The 16,185-nt window shown below is 42.7% G+C and overlaps 1 protein-coding gene across 14 annotated transcripts in view; it reads left to right on the top strand.

Annotated features, from left to right (window-relative positions):
• The window catches only part of MARK3 (microtubule affinity regulating kinase 3), a 116,149-nt gene that overhangs the window by 80,863 nt on the left and 19,101 nt on the right, over positions 1-16,185 (top strand). For 9 of the 14 annotated variants that reach the window (XM_086362778.1, XM_086362775.1, XM_086362776.1 and 6 more), the window contains 7 exons: positions 5,697-5,753; positions 9,248-9,484; positions 9,643-9,762; positions 10,014-10,113; positions 10,638-10,750; positions 11,265-11,418; positions 15,702-15,919. In XM_086362778.1, the coding sequence (XP_086218904.1) occupies positions 5,697-5,753; positions 9,248-9,484; positions 9,643-9,762; positions 10,014-10,113; positions 10,638-10,750; positions 11,265-11,418; positions 15,702-15,919 (999 nt within the window). The remainder of the gene's footprint in view (positions 1-5,696; positions 5,754-9,247; positions 9,485-9,642; positions 9,763-10,013; positions 10,114-10,637; positions 10,751-11,264; positions 11,419-15,701; positions 15,920-16,185) is intronic. The other 5 variants (XM_086362781.1, XM_086362779.1, XM_086362780.1 and 2 more) reach the window with 1 other exon arrangement.

Raw genomic sequence — 16,185 nt, 5'->3', positions numbered from 1 at the left:
TCCTGTCACACAGCTTTTTATCTTAAAAATTTCCAGCACAGATTCTGAAGTATGTAGTTGAGGAATCTATTAGTTGGTCTAGGAAAGATAGTTTATGTGCTTTCACAGTTAATGCCTTGATTTACAGTGCTTATAATTAATGTCGGCTTTTCTCCTTGCCACCGTGTTTCCTTAAGTCCGCTTGTGTAAACCTGGAAAGGTCAGGCATGATATTGGTACCTCCACTTTTCTGTTTCTAATTGCCATGCTTTCCAAAAGGTTTTGTTGTTGTTTTATTGGAGGATCCAAAAACTTAAGTCCTCATTACTTTGACTAAATAGAAAGTTTTCCTGTTTACAGCGAAGACAAAGGTATGCCACACACACAGAGTACACTGTGCTTCATCTGTTTTCTGCCAGAAATAAGCCCTTCTTTCCATATTCATCAGCAGATGGTCTTTCCTCTTCCCACCTCCTTCACCACTCTCATCCTAATCACTGTTTATGCTGCTTTAGTTTTTTCTTTCCAAAGAAGAATAGATTCCTGGCTCCATCTTCTTTCCTCGCTCTTCCTTGATGGGTTGCTTGTGTTGCTACGTCTACTTTTTCATGTGTGACTAGAAGTGAATTAGGCTTGCATTCTTATTTTAACCTGAGACTCAACCTAGGTTCTCAGCCTTCCATAGAAATAACTACTTTTACATTAAAAGCAGAATGTGAAAAAGCAATCATTTAAAGTTGAGTACTTCCAAGTTGTTGTGGCATTTGCACTGTTTGGAGGTAAAAGAAGAGAAATTCTCTTTGAGAAATGGTACGAAAGTGTCACATCTGGTTCAAAAGTAGAATTTGAAAATAACCTATGAGAGAAATCTGACTATGGGGGCAAGGGGGTGGGGGCGAAGAGACAGGGAAAATTGGATCAGGCAGAAGAAGTAAGATAAAATTGTGTCCTCGGCAATAAACCTGTTCCTTTGGGGAAACAAATCTATTTCACTTTCCCAGTTCTCATGCTGCCAGAATGGAGCAGCGTCGTTGCTAACAGATGCTCTAGAGCTGGTGTCTTGGCCACAGGATTTGTGGGCCTCTAGATGACTGTGGGAGAAGGCAATGGCACCGCACTCCAGTACTCTTGCCTGGAAAATCCCATGAACGGAGAAGCCTGGTAGGCTGCAGTCCATCGGGTCGCTAAGAGTTGGGCACGACTGAGCGACTTCACTTTCAGTTTTCACTTTCATGCATCGGAGAAGGAAATGGCAACCCACTCCAGTATTCTTGCCTGGAGAATCCAAGGGACAGAGGAGCCTAGTGGGCTGCCGTCTGTGGGGTCGCACAGAGTCGGACACGACTGAAGCGACTTAGCAGCAGCAGCAGGTGACTGTGAGTGGGTCTAATCTTCGTATTCACTTTATAAAGTAGGAAGCTGCTTAGTGAAGCCTTGACTCTGGCATCCTTCCCAAACCCAGCCCAGCGTATCCTTGCTGCTTATTTTGAACCAATATCAACCAGGAGATCAGCCCTCTCTGAGTTTTTGTGTCCAGTATAGTTAGGTGCATGTTGCTTACAACTGAAAGTTGATGATTTGGAGAAACAAGAAGTATTTTCATTATGGCCCCACTTTTGTATGTATATAATCATATATATTTAAGTACACGTACATAATACCAAAGTAAAGACTTGAAGCAAATACACCAAAATAACGGGAAATGTCATCTCTGATGGTTCAGTTCAGCTCAGTTCAGTCGCTCAGTCGTGTTACACTCTTTGCGACCCCAAGAATTGCACCACGCCAGGCCTCCCTGTCCATCACCAACTCTCGGAGTTCACTCAGACTCACATCCATCGAGTCGGTGATGCCATCCAGCCATCTCATCCTCTGTCGTCCCCTTCTCCTCCTGCCCCCAATCCCTCCCAGCATCAGAGTCTTTTCCAATGAGTCAGCTCTTCGCATGAGGTGGCCAAAGTACTGGAGTTTCAGCTTTAGCATCATTCCTTCCAAAGAAATCCCAGGGCTGATCTCCTTCAGAATGGACTGGTTGGATCTCCTTGCAGTCCAAGGGACTCTCTCAAGAGTCTTCTCCAACACCACAGTTCAAAAGCATCAATTCTTTGGTGCTCAGCTTTCTTCACAGTCCAACTGTCACATCCATACATGACCACTGGAAAAACCATAGCCTTGATTAGATGGACCTTTGTTGGCAAAGTAATGTCTCTGCTTTTGAATATGCTATCTAGGTTGGCCGTAACTTTCCTTCCAAGGAGTAAGCGTCTTTTAATTTCATGGCTGCAGTCACCATCTGCAGTGATTTTGGAGCCCCCAAAAATAAAGTCTGACACTGTTTCCACCGTTTCCCCATCTATTTCCCATGAAGTGATGGGACCGGATGCCATGATCTTCGTTTTCTGAATGTTGAGCTTTAAGCCAACATTTTCAATCTCCTCTTTCACTCTCATCAAGAGGCTTTTTAGTTCCTCTTCACTTTCTGCCATAAGGGTGGTGTCATCTGCATATCTGAAGTTATTGATATTTCTCCCGGCAATCTTGATTCCAGCTTGTGCGTCTTCCAGCCCAGCGTTTCTCATGATGTACTCTGCATATAAGTTAAATAAGCAGGGTGACAGTATACAGCCTTGACATACTCCTTTTCCTATTTGGAACCAGTCTGTTGTTCCATGTCCAGTTCTAACTGTTGCTTCCTGGCCTGCATATAGGTTTCTCAAGAGGCAGGTCAGGTGGTCTGGTATTCCCATCTCTTTCAGAATTTTCCACAGTTTATTGTGATCCACACAGTCAAAGGCTTTGGCACAGTCAATAAAGCAGAAATAGATGTTTTTTCTGGAACTCCCTTGCTTTTTCCATGATCCAGCAGATGTTGGCAATTTGATGTCTGGTTCCTCTGCCTTTTCTAAAACCAGCTTGAACATCTGGAAGTTCACGGTTCACGTATTGCTGAAGCCTGGCTTGGAGAATTTTGAGCATTGCTTTACTAGCATGTGAGATGAGTGCAATTGTGCAGTCGTTTGAGCATTCTTTGGCATTGCCTTTCTTTGGGATTGGAATGAAAACTGACCTTTTCCAGTCCTGTGGCCACTGCTGAGTTTTCCAAATTTGCTGGCATATTGAGTGCAGCACTTTCACAGCATCATCTTTCAGGATTTGAAATAGCTCAACTGGAATTCCATCCCCTCAACTAGCTTTGTTCGTAATGATGCTTTCTAAGGCCCACTTGACTTCACATTCCAGGATGTCTGGCTCTTGGTCAGTGATCATACCATCATGATTATCTTGGTCGTGAAGATCTTTTTGTTCAGTTCTTCTGTGTATTCTTGCCACCTCTTCTTAATATCTTCTGCTTCTGTTAGGTCCATACCATTTCTGTCCTTTATCGAGCCCATCTTTGCATGAAATGTTCCCTTGGTGTCTCTGATTTTCTTGAAGAGATCCCTAGTCTTTCCCATTCTGTTGTTTTCCTCTATTTCTTTGCATTGATTGCTGAGGAAGGCTTTCTTATCTCTTCTTGCTATTCTTTGGAACTCTGCATTCAGATGCTTCTATCTTTCCTTTTCTCCTTTGCTTTTCACTTCTCGTCTTTTCACAGCTATTTATAAGGCCTCCCCAGACAGCCGTTTTGCTGTTTTGCATTTCTTTTCCATGGGGGTGGTCTTGATCCCTGTCTCCTGTACAGTGTCACAAACCTCAGTCCATAGTTCATCAGGCACTCTATCAGATCTAGTCCCTTAAATCTATTTCTCACTTCCACTGTATAATCATAAGGGATTTGATTTAGGTCATACCTGATTGTCTAGTGGTTTTCCCTACTTTCTTCAATTTAAGTCTGAATTTGGTAATAAGGAGTTCATGATCTGAGCCACAGTCAACTCCTGGTCTTGTTTTTGTTGACTGTATAGAGCTTCTCCATCTTTGGCTGCAAAGAATATAATCAATCTGATTTTGGTGTTTACCATCTGGTGATGTCCATTTGTAGAGTCTTCTCTTGTGTTGTTGGAAGAGGGTGTTTTCTATGACCAGTGCGTTCTCTTGGCAAAACTCTATTAATCTTTGCCCTGCCTCATTCCGTATTCCAAGGTCAAATTTGCCTGTTACTCCAGGTGTTCTTGACTTCCTACTTTTGCATTCCAGTCCCCTATAATGAAAAGGACATCTTTTTTGGGTGTTAGTTCTAAAAGGTCTTGTAGGTCTTCATAGAACTGTTCAACTTCAGCTTCTTCAGCATTACTAGTTGGGGCATAGACTTGGATTACTGTGATATTGAATGGTTTTCCTTGGAAACGAACAGAGATCATTCTGTTGTTTTTGAGATTGCATCCAAGTACTGCATTTTGGACTCTTTTGTTGACCATGATGGCTACTCCATTTCTTCTAAGGGATTCCTGCCCGCAGTAATAGATATAATGGTCTTCTGAGTTAAATTCACCCATTCCAGTCCGTTTTAGTTCGCTGATTCCTAGAACGTTGACGTTCACTCTTGTCATCTCCTGTTTGACCACTTCCAATTTGCCTTGATTCATGGACCTGACATTCCAGGTTCCTATACAATATTGCTCTTTACAGCATCAGACCTTCCTTTTATCACCAGTCACATCCACAACTGGGTATTGTTTTTGCTTTGGCTCCCTTCCTTCATTCTTTCTGGAGTTATTTGTCCATTGATCTCCAATAGCATATTGGGTACCTACCGACCTGGGGAGTTCCTCTTTCAGTATCCTATCATTTTGCCTTTTCATATCATTTTCCTTTCATTTTGCCTTTGATGGTTATAAAAGCATATTCTTGTATGTACTTTCTGTATTTCCTAAAATTTTTATAATCATATAAAACTTTAATAAAGCTTATAAAGTTTTAGGATAAGAGTCTTGAAAGTTGGTAGTAACTGTTAAATTTCTAGAGCAGTTATTTAACAGTGCCAATCAGGGAATTCCCTGGCGGTCCAGTGTTTGGGACTTGGCACTGTCACAGCTGAGGACCCAGGTTCAATCCCTAGGGTTGGGAAACGAAGATCCTGCAAGCTGTGCTGTGCAGCTGAAAATAATAGGAATAATAACAGTGCTAATCCCAGGAGTAATCAAAAGTTGGCTAAATAAAAGGATATCATTTGCTAAGTGTAGAAGAGATTCTTATTGATAAAGCACATAATAGTTTTAATAGTTTGTAGTTCACATGCATTACAACATTCATTCTTCCATTTTAAGAAAGAGGACACTGGTCATTAGAGAGGTGAAGTCATTTTTGCTGCCCTTGAACCTACATTAGCCAAAAGGAGGAGAGTGTTGTCAGGAGCGGATGGCAGAAGAGAGGCAGCCTGATGACACACCTGGTGCGGAGGGTCTGCCGCTGCCGGCTGGGCTGTGAGCTGATAGCGTGGGCGTGGAGAGCCTTCTGATTCTGGGCTCTGGGTCCCAGTGGTTTGCTGGGCCCCAGCACCACACTTAGAAATAACTGGAATGTTGAGGGACAGGGCCTGAGAAGAGACTTTATAGTTAAAACTGGAGAGAACAGCCTCACCTAGCTCTTCTTGCACTTACCCCTCAGTCTCTCCAAATTGAAAGGTATAAAGCATAAGAAAATTATCTGTAGAGATCTACACAGCCGTTGAAGTGCCCACTGAGTGCTTTGCGTATGTGGACATTAGAGGCGTTTTTCTGTCTTGACCGTGAGTCTGCGTCGGTGACGGTTAATGGCCTTGCCTCTCTCCTGTCCAGATTGTGTCTGCAGTGCAGTACTGCCACCAGAAGCGCATCGTTCACAGAGACCTCAAGGTGAGCCACGTGCCCTTACTCGTGTACGCTTTCCTTGTGTGTGTTCAGCTCCTGCTGCTCACGACACAAATGAGGGATACATTAGATTGTGTTAGTAAATTTAGAAGGAATCCTAAGGTTTAGTTTCCATTTTAGTTAAAGCAGCTTATTGTTGGTCTCTGGAGAAAAATCACCCACCACCCAACAGCTGAGCACTCCCAGAAATGCACGCTTTCCCCTGGACAGCATGCTGAGTGCTGCCCTCACCCTTTTCTGTCTCCCTAGTCAGCATTCTCTCCTATTAACAGCAGCGGCTATTTGAGACCGACTGCACGGTTCTCCGCCTTTGCCCACATTCCTGGCATAGGCTCAGGTTTCCTACTGCACAGAGAAAATAGAAACAGCAGGCAGAAACTCCCTGTTTCCCAGCAGGCCCTCAGCTTAGCTGCACCTGCATCCACCCTTGACCTTTCAGAGTTTTCCTCTTGTCACAGGACAGCACAGCACTGCTGCTGACCCCTCTGGTGTTCAGGATCTGTGTCCCTCCCTCCCAGGCTGCTTTGCTGTCTCCTCCCACCCCTCCTTCTTCACCTCCTGTCTCTGCTGGCGCCTCAATAGCAGCATGTGTAAAACATGCTTACATCCACACCCTCTTCTACCTAAGAACCTCCCACCCCAGTTCTTCTTCCCAATATACCCTTTTATTCTCTTCACCTTTACAGCCATTTTTCTCTAAACATTGTCTAGATTCTTTGTTAACTTGGTGATCACTTCTTCTCTCTCCTCACATAACTGTTGTTTACTGATTCGCTTGTTCCTCTGTTCACCCACCCTTGCTGCATTCACATTCACTCCATCACCTCTGGTTTGCTAACCCCCAGATCTGTTCCTGCACCCAGAGCTCTCTTCCAGGACTCAGTGTCCAGCTGACAGAAGGACAGCTCCTCAGCAACCCCCAGGCAGCTTGATTTAGCACGTTAGATACCTAAACTCTCCCTTGCTAAACTTAAATTTGTATTTTTCATTGTGGCGACTGATGCACCCCAGGTGCCTCTGTCTCCTTTGCTCTGACGCCACCTCGGTCCTCAGGTCCCTGCTGCTGCTCCCTGCGTGTTCCTGAGTGTGATTTTCTCCGTCCCCAGTGTGATTTTTCTCCGTCCCCACTTGCACTGTCCAGTTCTAGTCCCCTTGTGTCCAGGGCCGGATCACTGCACTAGCCTCCTGCCTGGTCCTCCCTGCTTCCAATTTTGCCTCTTTCCTACACTGCAACCAGAATGGTCCTTTAAAAACACAAATAAGATTGTTGTGGGACTTCCCTGGAGGTCCACTGGCTAAGACTCTGGGCCTCCTGCATTCGGTGCCCAGGTTTGATCCCTGGTCAGGGAACTAGATCCCACATGCTACAACTAAGACCCAGCACAGCCAAATAAGTAAATAAATGTTTTTTTAAAAAACCACACACACAAATAAAACTTGTCATTTCCCTGCTTGAATGACTTCTCAGTGGCTTCCCATTGCCCTTAGGATAAAAAGCTAAACTTCCTGAATATAAGTCGCTTCAGTTCAGTTCAGTCACATAGTCGTGTCCAACTCGTTGCAACCCCATGAATCGCAGCATGCCAGGCCTCCTGTCCATCACCAACTCCCAGAGTTCACTCAGACTCAGGTCCATCAAGTCAGTGATGCCATCCAGCCATCTCATCCTCTGTCATCCCCTTCTCCTGTTGACTCATTGGAAAAGACTGTGATGCTGGGGGGGATTGGGGGCCGGCCACCTTCGCATGAGGTGGCCAAAGTACTGGAGTTTCAGCTTTAGCATCATTCCTTCCAAAGAAATCCCAGGGCTGATCTCCTTCAGAATGGACTGGTTGGATCTCCTTGCAGTCCAAGGGACTCTCAAAAGTCTTCTCCAACACCACAGTTCAAAAGCATCAATTCTTTGGTGCTCAGCTTTCTTCACAGTCCAACTGTCACATCCATACATGACCACTGGAAAAACCATAGCCTTGACTAGACGGACCTTTGTTGGCAAAGTAATGTCTCTGCTTTTCAACATGCTATCTAGGTTGGTCATAACTTTGCTTCCAAGGAGTAAGCGTCTTTTAATTTCATGGCTGCAGTCACCATCTGTAGTGATTTTGGAGCCCCAAAAAATAAAGTCTGACACTGTTTCCACTGTTTCCCCATCTATTTCCCATGAAGTGATGGGACCAGATGCCATCATTAGAGGGAACTGGAATGCAAAAGTAGGAAGTCAAGAAACACCTGGAGTAAAAGGCAAATTTGGCCTTGGAATACAGAATGAAGCAGGGCAAAGACTAATAGAGTTTTGCCAAGAAAATGCACTGGTCATAGCAAACACCCTCTTCCAACAACACAAGAGAAGACTCTACACATGGACATCACCAGATGGTCAACACCGAAATCAAATTGATTATATTCTTTGCAGCCAAAGATGGAGAAGCTCTATACAGTCAACAAAAATAATACCAGGGGCTGACTGTGGCTCAGATCATGAACTCCTTACTGCCAAATTCAAGTCGCTTAGCCATTTGTAATTCAGCCATAGCCGTGTCCGCAGCCCTCTCTACCGTACTCTGCCTTTCGGTTTCTTGAGCAAACCATGTTCTGTCTCACCCTCTGGGTTTTCAGACCGTTACTGTGCTTGAAATCCCTCACGTTGACACATCCACTGCCATCACCTAATCCTCGCAGTGGTTCAGTCCATCTGGTTAGGAAGCCAGACCGCACCTCTCAGTGCCGGGCCCACCACTCCCCTCTTCTCGGTCACAGCACTGGGGGCCTGGAGTATAGCTGCAGGTTTTTCCTCCCCTCCCTTTGTAAACTGTGAGCTTTCTGAGGGCAGGACCCTGTCTGTCTGTGCATCCAGACACTAATATAACACCTGGTGTATAATTGCCTAAATGTCTCTCAAGACAAGCAGGCATGACTGTGATCTCTGTCTTAAATGAAGTTTAGGATGCCCCTGTTCTCAGTAATAGCCATTATACACCTTATTTAGCAGTGTTTGTAAAATGTGACTGTCCATTTAAAAGGATACTTAGAAGGATCTGTTTTTTAAAAGCCCCTTATTCTTAGCTGAATAAGCTCTTCCAATATTGTTTTGTCATGAACATTTGCTGTTTAAATTGGTGCTGGAATTGATCTATACAGTTGGGCCCCCATACCCCCAGGTTCTGCATCTGTGGCTTAGGAGGGCTGGCTGGCTGGACCGTTTTATATGATGGTGGAGGATGGTGTCCATGGTGCCCGAGCCAGTGCCCTCAGAAGACCGAGGGACCACTGTACCGTGCACCTCTTGTTGGTGGTTAATGCTAGAACATTAGGTATTCTGAATTATCTTTTTTTTTCTCTCTAGAAAGAATGTTTTCTTATTCATTAGGATATATTAAGTTTATATCATTACAGAAAGGTTTTATGAAATGCCTAATTCTCTCACAGTTCACTATATTTTTTTGTTAAATTTCATTTTTGTCTTGATGTTTTCCCTCTAGGCTGAAAATCTATTGTTAGATGCTGATATGAACATTAAAATAGCTGACTTTGGTTTTAGCAATGAATTTACTGTTGGCAGTAAACTGGATACGTTTTGTGGCAGTCCTCCGTATGCGGCCCCAGAGCTCTTCCAGGGCAAGAAATACGATGGGCCGGAAGTGGACGTGTGGAGCCTCGGCGTCATTCTTTACACTCTAGTCAGCGGGTCGCTCCCCTTTGATGGGCAGAACCTAAAGGTATATGAAGCAGTTTCATCCTAGTTCTTCAAAAAGCTTAAAGGATTTTGTCAAATGATAAGAGTTAACGTGTCAGTGTTGTTTCAGTGGGGGAGTTGGGTTCTTTTTTAACCTAAAAGTTGACTTAGTAGTTTTCTTTCCTCTCTACCTCCCCAAAGGAACTGAGAGAGCGAGTATTAAGAGGGAAATACAGAATCCCTTTCTACATGTCCACAGACTGTGAAAACCTTCTCAAACGTTTCCTGGTGCTAAATCCAATAAAACGAGGCACTCTAGAGGTAATCACATAAGTGGAATAAAGAACAACAGTGGAGAGTCTTTAAACGTATTTTTAGAATTTTGCTTAGTTTGTATGCCATATTGAATACTATCCTGGGTTTTTTGTTTTTTTTTTTAAACAAGATTGAGACATTTTTAAAAAGTTATCGTTTGAACCATAATTGATGAAATGTTGAGAATAAATTTCCCTAAATATTGTGATTATCAGAATGCTTCATTTATACTGCTAACGACCCAGTTCACCTTTCAGCAAATCATGAAGGACAGGTGGATCAACGCAGGGCATGAGGATGATGAGCTGAAACCGTTCGTTGAACCAGAACTGGACATCTCAGACCAGAAAAGAATAGGTAATTACTCTGTGCCTGCATGCTGGTGTATGTGCAAGTAACATACTTTTCCCTTCACTTATATGTGTACACCTAAGACAGGGATGGGCTTCCCTGGTAGCTCAGTCAGTAAACAGTCTGCGTGCAATGCAGGAGACCCAGGTTCAATCCCTGGGTCGGGAAGATCCCCTGGAGAAGGAAATGGCAAATTGCTCCACTGTTCCTGCCTGGAATATCCCGTGGACAGAGGAGCCTGGTGGGCTACAGTCCATGGGATCACAAGAGTGGGACACAACCCACCAAAACAGGGATTATAACTGGGATAAATGTAGGTTACATGAAGCAGCTAATATGTTTTGTCATATTTAGGAAGTTATCTGCAGGCCCTGTAATAGTACTCAGTAACTCAGAAATAAGCCAACTGCCCATTTATGTTAGAACAATGTGTGATCTTTTCAGTCAAATGAAGGAAATTAGTTTACCCTGTAATGTAATGATTTCTTAACCAAAGGAAACCCATAAACTGTATTATGCCCTTCTTTTAGATATTATGGTGGGAATGGGATATACACAAGAAGAAATTCAAGAATCTCTTAGTAAGATGAAATATGATGAAATCACAGCTACATATTTATTGTTGGGGAGAAAATCTTCAGAGGTAAGTATAACCAGATAAAAATGTATAATATCCTTTTTGTGAATTATTAGCTCATGTAATAATTAGTTTTGGGTTTTTTTAGTGTGTATAACATTGATGATATTTTTAAATTTACCTTCAAATGACTTCAAATTACCTTCAGATTTACCTCCTGTGACTATTATGAGCTACTATTTTAGCTTTAAGAGAATAAACTTTAATTAACTTAGCTTTTGTTAAGTTAACCTATGTAGTCAGTGATACTTTTAAAATGGTGTAAAGTATCAGATGAAATAGAGCATTTTTAGTTTTTTGAAAAAGCCTAGAAGGACATAAATATCTATCCTTGTGTGAATTTTTCCAGTAGTCAGAAAAATACTATTGCCTGAGTTTAGGGTGTCTCTTTTGTACACTGTGGTTTTTCTCTCTAAATGAACAATTTGTAAGAGGTTTGTGTGTTATGAGAAGTTTAGTTTCATAATAAACCATTTGGGCTCGTGTTGTGGTTTGCTCTGTTTTTCTCATTTTCTCTTAGCTGGATGCTAGTGATTCCAGTTCTAGCAGCAATCTTTCACTTGCTAAGGTTAGGCCAAGCAGTGACCTCAACAACAGTACTGGCCAGTCTCCTCACCACAAAGTGCAGAGAAGCGTCTCTTCAAGCCAGAAGCAGAGGCGTTACAGTGACCACGGTGCGTAAGTTTGAGATCGTTCCAGCGTGTTCCAGGCCTCCCGTTAACCAAGAGGCCTCCTGACATTGCCAAGCATCCTTTTGCTTATGGCCTCCTGGGGTTAAGGTTGCTTGATTGCCCTTCTTAGCATTTCTTGCAAAGCAGTCCTTCGTACACTCAATGTACCAAGGTACACTCAACTTGGTACACTCCTTGGTACACTTAGTCTTGGGTTGACAAGGCCTGGCTGGGTAGAAACCTGAGCCACATGGGAATTTATCAAGCACTTGAATGGAGAAAGTGATTTTCAGTTTTGTCGAAGTTAAATTTATAAAGCCACATGTGGCCAGTGGCTACCACCATGGACAGCACAGCCCTGGAAAATGTATAGTACACCAGTTTTGCCTTAATTGGTTTAAATTTTTGACTCATGTCATTCTCGACCACACTCTTAACTGTCCACGTGTCTAAACACCCTCACTCTTACATTTTCACCATAGAGTCAATCTTTCGTGAGACTTAGGACCCAAAAGGATGCTTACCACACGTGCCAATTATTCTGCCTTCAAGGCAGTCCCGTTTGTTGGAATCCAGAGACTCTAGCAGATGTGCATTTATTCACGTGTTAATTCCTTTAATTCCAGTGCACAAATTTATGTTGGCCTAGTCCTGACTTTTAAAAATACATCCTCACATGGAATCCTCGTTCATTTCTTTGTTCAGTTCACTTCCCTTCCCTGGGCTTTGTCCTCCTGTGTTCTTCCACCTTGAGAGCTGGCACTTAGAACTGTACAGAGTATTCCAGGTGTCTACAGCTTTGGCTTTGTGCCGAAAGTGATGACTGTTTGCTTGGTTTCCATTTCTCTTCCTGCTGCCAGTGCCTCTGTGTGGTTTAGGCTGAAGCAGCACATTGTACTGCTTACTGATGCTGTCAGTAAGCTGTCTGCACGTCTGCTGTTTTCCAGGCTGAAACTGAGAGCTCAGAGCCTGTCTGATGCCAGAATTTTGCAGATGGCATTTGTAAATCAAGTGTTGATCTGGGTCTCAGTCTTTTGTGTTCATATTCGTTGCTAGCAAGGAGGGGTTTTTCTGTGTACTAGGTACAGAGCAATTAGCGAAATGCCTACGTGTTGCTCTGAATTTAAATAAAGAGAATTGTTCCTAAATCCTGGAAGAAACCTGGTATTAGTTTTCTCACGTCCCTAATGACTGTCTTAGTAAGTTCATTCTTCCTTAAGCAGAATCTGTCTGGATTAGTAATGCCCTTTTCCCAGCTCAGAAGATTGTAGAGCTAAAAAGAGATCACCAAACCCCCCCGTACTGGCAATAAAGAAATAGGTCAAGATTGCTCACCAGGTTTTCTGGGGTTAAATGGAAGTGGAGTGCTCGCAACAGGACCCAGCACTCCTGGCCCTGGCTCGGGCTCAGCCCACTAGCCCACCACTGCCGCTGTCGCGCTGCTTGTGTGGTGATGGTCATCCTGCCTTCTTGGAGCCTTTAATACTAAAAAAATTCACAAAGGAACATATCAGGAAGTTCTGTACACAGATCGCAGACCCGATTCCATATTCTTTTTTACTCTCTTTGGGGATGAAGATAGTGGTCAGCAATAAAAGAAGAATTGATTATGCCTCTGGCACTGTTCATATAAGTGCTAAGAATGGGCTAGGTTCCAAGTACTGGGGTCTCGTAAAGCACATCCAGGTGCGGCAGGCAGCCTGGCCAGTCCAGCTCAGCCTCCCACCCTCATCTCTCCTCTTGTCCTCTAGCTCTCAATGCCACTGACTTATATATGCCTGCTTCTGTAAAATGGTAACAAATTTTCTTTGTGTTTTTCGTTTGGGTCCCCTGTGTGAACACCCCCCCCACCCTGCTGCCACGTGTGTATATTTTTTCCTTGGAAGGGAGCTCTTCATCAGATGTGTAAGGGATTCTTTTATTTAAAAAAAAATGCTGAAGACTCACTATTCTATTAATAAATGGTATTGGGGTAGTTGGTAGTGATCAGAAAAAAAAAAACTGCATCCATTTCTCACATCCTACACAAGGTTGGATTCCAATTGAAATGAAGATGTAAATATATATAAACAGAAACCAGAAAAATGTTAAAAAAAAAATGAGATAATTTCTTTGTAATTTGGACTTGTTAAGGTCTTTTCAACTATGGCCCCAAACACTAAAAGCCACAAAAGAAAAGACTTAAAAAATTTGACTACATAAAAGTCATATTTGGGGGAATTCCCTGGTGGTCCAGTGGTTAGTTAAGACTCTAGGCACTTTCATGGCACAGATTCAGTTCCTGGTTAAGGAACTAAGATCTGGAAAGCTGCGCAGTACACCCCCCTTTGCCCCTAAAAAATTAAAAAGGAACGGTTACTTTTTTGTGTGATACGAAACAACATGGGACACTCCTCAGCAATGAAAAGGAGCAAATTGTTGATAAATACAGCAATTTGGAAGGATCTTGGGGGAGTTACGCTGAGTAGGGGGAAGCAATCTCAGAAGGTTGCATTGACTGTATTCATATAACATTCTTGAAATGAGGAAATTACAGAGGTGAGAACAGATTGGCCAGATTTAGGAAAGGGACTTGTGGAATAGAGGTGGCTCTGAAGGGTTGCCCTCAAAATCCTTGAGACAGAACTGTTCTGTGTCGTGGCAGAGGGTGAACACATGAATCTGTATGTGTGATTAAAGTGTGTAGAACTGAATACACTGCACACAATGCAAGTAAAGCTGGAGTGGTTTGAAGGAATGAGGTCAGTGGGCTGTATCAACAGCCATCTCCACGCACAATCCCAAATCCTAAAATGAAAAGAAATTTTTTTTCTTAATCAAAATAATAGATGTTGAAAACAAATTGATATAGTAACCGTAAAGGTTTAGAATGTCATTGGATGTATCATGATAGTGAGAATAAAAATAAGTTTTAAGGGTAGTATCATCTTACATTTGGCTGATTCTTTGTTTTATATGTTAAAATTGCCAAACTGGGAGCTTAATTGTTCTCTTCCCACAAGTGAAATCAAATCTCTGTTCATTTTTAATTCATTTCCAAATAGATTTACTGTTTATATATTTATTATTTCTTGGTCAAACTGAGTGGCTTGTGGAATCTTAGTTCCCCACCCAGGAATAGAACCCGAGTCCTTGGCAGTGAGAGTGCAGTGTCCTAACCACTGGACTGCCCGGGAATTCTCTAGGTTTACCATTTAGATTTTTGTCCAAGAGGTAGCTTTTCTGTACCCCACTTCATCCTATTTTTTTATTGATTTATTTTTCTATTGAAATATAGTTGATTTGCAATGTTGTGTTAATTTCTGCTGTACAGAATGTATTTATGTATACTCAGTTATATATAAATATACACTCTTTTTTATACTCTTTTCCATTATGGTTTATCTCAAGATATTGACTATAGTTCCCTTTGCTGTACAGTAAGGCCTTGTTGTTTGCCCATCCTGTGTGTATAGTCAGAGGACAGTGACGCAAACTCATAGTCCCTCCCTTCCCCTTCCATCCATTAATAGACCTAAGTATATAAAAATCTTTTCTCAACATAAATGTTGAGCATTTGGTGCTGTGTCTTAAGATTACCACTGGACATTATAATGAACATGCAAATTACCTTGTTCATTTCCAAAATCCTTTGAACGCCAGCTCTCCTGTGTCATCACAGTCTCTGGATGATGTCCCTAAGCACCCTCCTGGGAGCAGGCGCGAGCTGCGGCACCCACACCCCATGCCCTCCCAGTCACTTGCATGAGGAACATGCTTTCCTCTGCTTGTGCTGCCTTTCCTCATCGACTCAAATTCCTGTTTATCTAGATGAGCATGAGTGCTTTAAAAAAGATGCAAGATAAAGTGTCAGAAGAAATGGCCTGTAAATCTGTACTGTCCTTTTCCAAAAGGTGAAGGCATCTCTTGTACAAAAAGGATGAGATTCACTCAGATGTACCAGGTGAAGCAGTTATTCTGCATGATGTGTGTGCATACTTATCTGTCCAGGAACACCCTGTGAAGATGTTTCAGGACAACTATATAAGCTTACTAATTAAAAAAAAGAAACAAAACACTTTTAGAAAGTTGGGGACTAGTAAGTAAAATTTTAAAATTGAATTCATTGCATAGGGAAAGCATACATGAATGGGAATCATCTTAGAAGATTTTACTGTTTTATATTAGATGAATATAAATCTTGGATCATCTTATAAAGTTTATTTTCATAAGATAAAATATAAAACTTTAAAAATATTCAGAAGATAAAATACTCTGAATTTTAAAAAGTGAATTCTTTATTTTAGCTGGACCAGCTATTCCTTCAGTTGTGGCATATCCAAAAAGGAGTCAGACCAGCACTGCAGACAGTGACCTCAAAGAAGACGGAGTTCCCTCCCGGAAACCAGGCGCCAGTGCTGTTGGAGGAAAGGGGATTGCTCCAGCCAGTCCCATGCTTGGGAACGCAAGTAATCCTAACAAGGCGGATATCCCTGAACGGAAGAAGAGCTCCACTGTCCCTAGTGTAAGTGTTGCTGGGCTGTATGACCTGCCTGGGAGTGTAGGACTGAAATGACACGACGTTTTGCTCCTCTGTTCTTCTCTGCCTGCAAAGCCCTGCCCCCTGGGCCCCTGTGTACAGTGTCACCATGTGGGGTCACTAGCTTTGTTGCAGATGTTTCTTGTTGCATGCACGCCACCCCACTGGATGAGATCCTTCATGTCAGGGGCTGTTTATAGTTACTCCAAAAATGTCTGAGAGATGGAAAGACCGCACAGTCTGACAGGAAA

This window comes from Bos grunniens, chromosome 21, assembly GCF_055505025.1.
Source record: "Bos grunniens cultivar Pamir isolate PY7600 chromosome 21, Bosgru_T2T1.0, whole genome shotgun sequence".
Classification (NCBI taxonomy): domain Eukaryota; kingdom Metazoa; phylum Chordata; class Mammalia; order Artiodactyla; family Bovidae; genus Bos; species Bos grunniens.
Note: the sequence above shows the minus strand (reverse complement) of the source record. Positions and strands in the feature narration are given on the sequence as shown.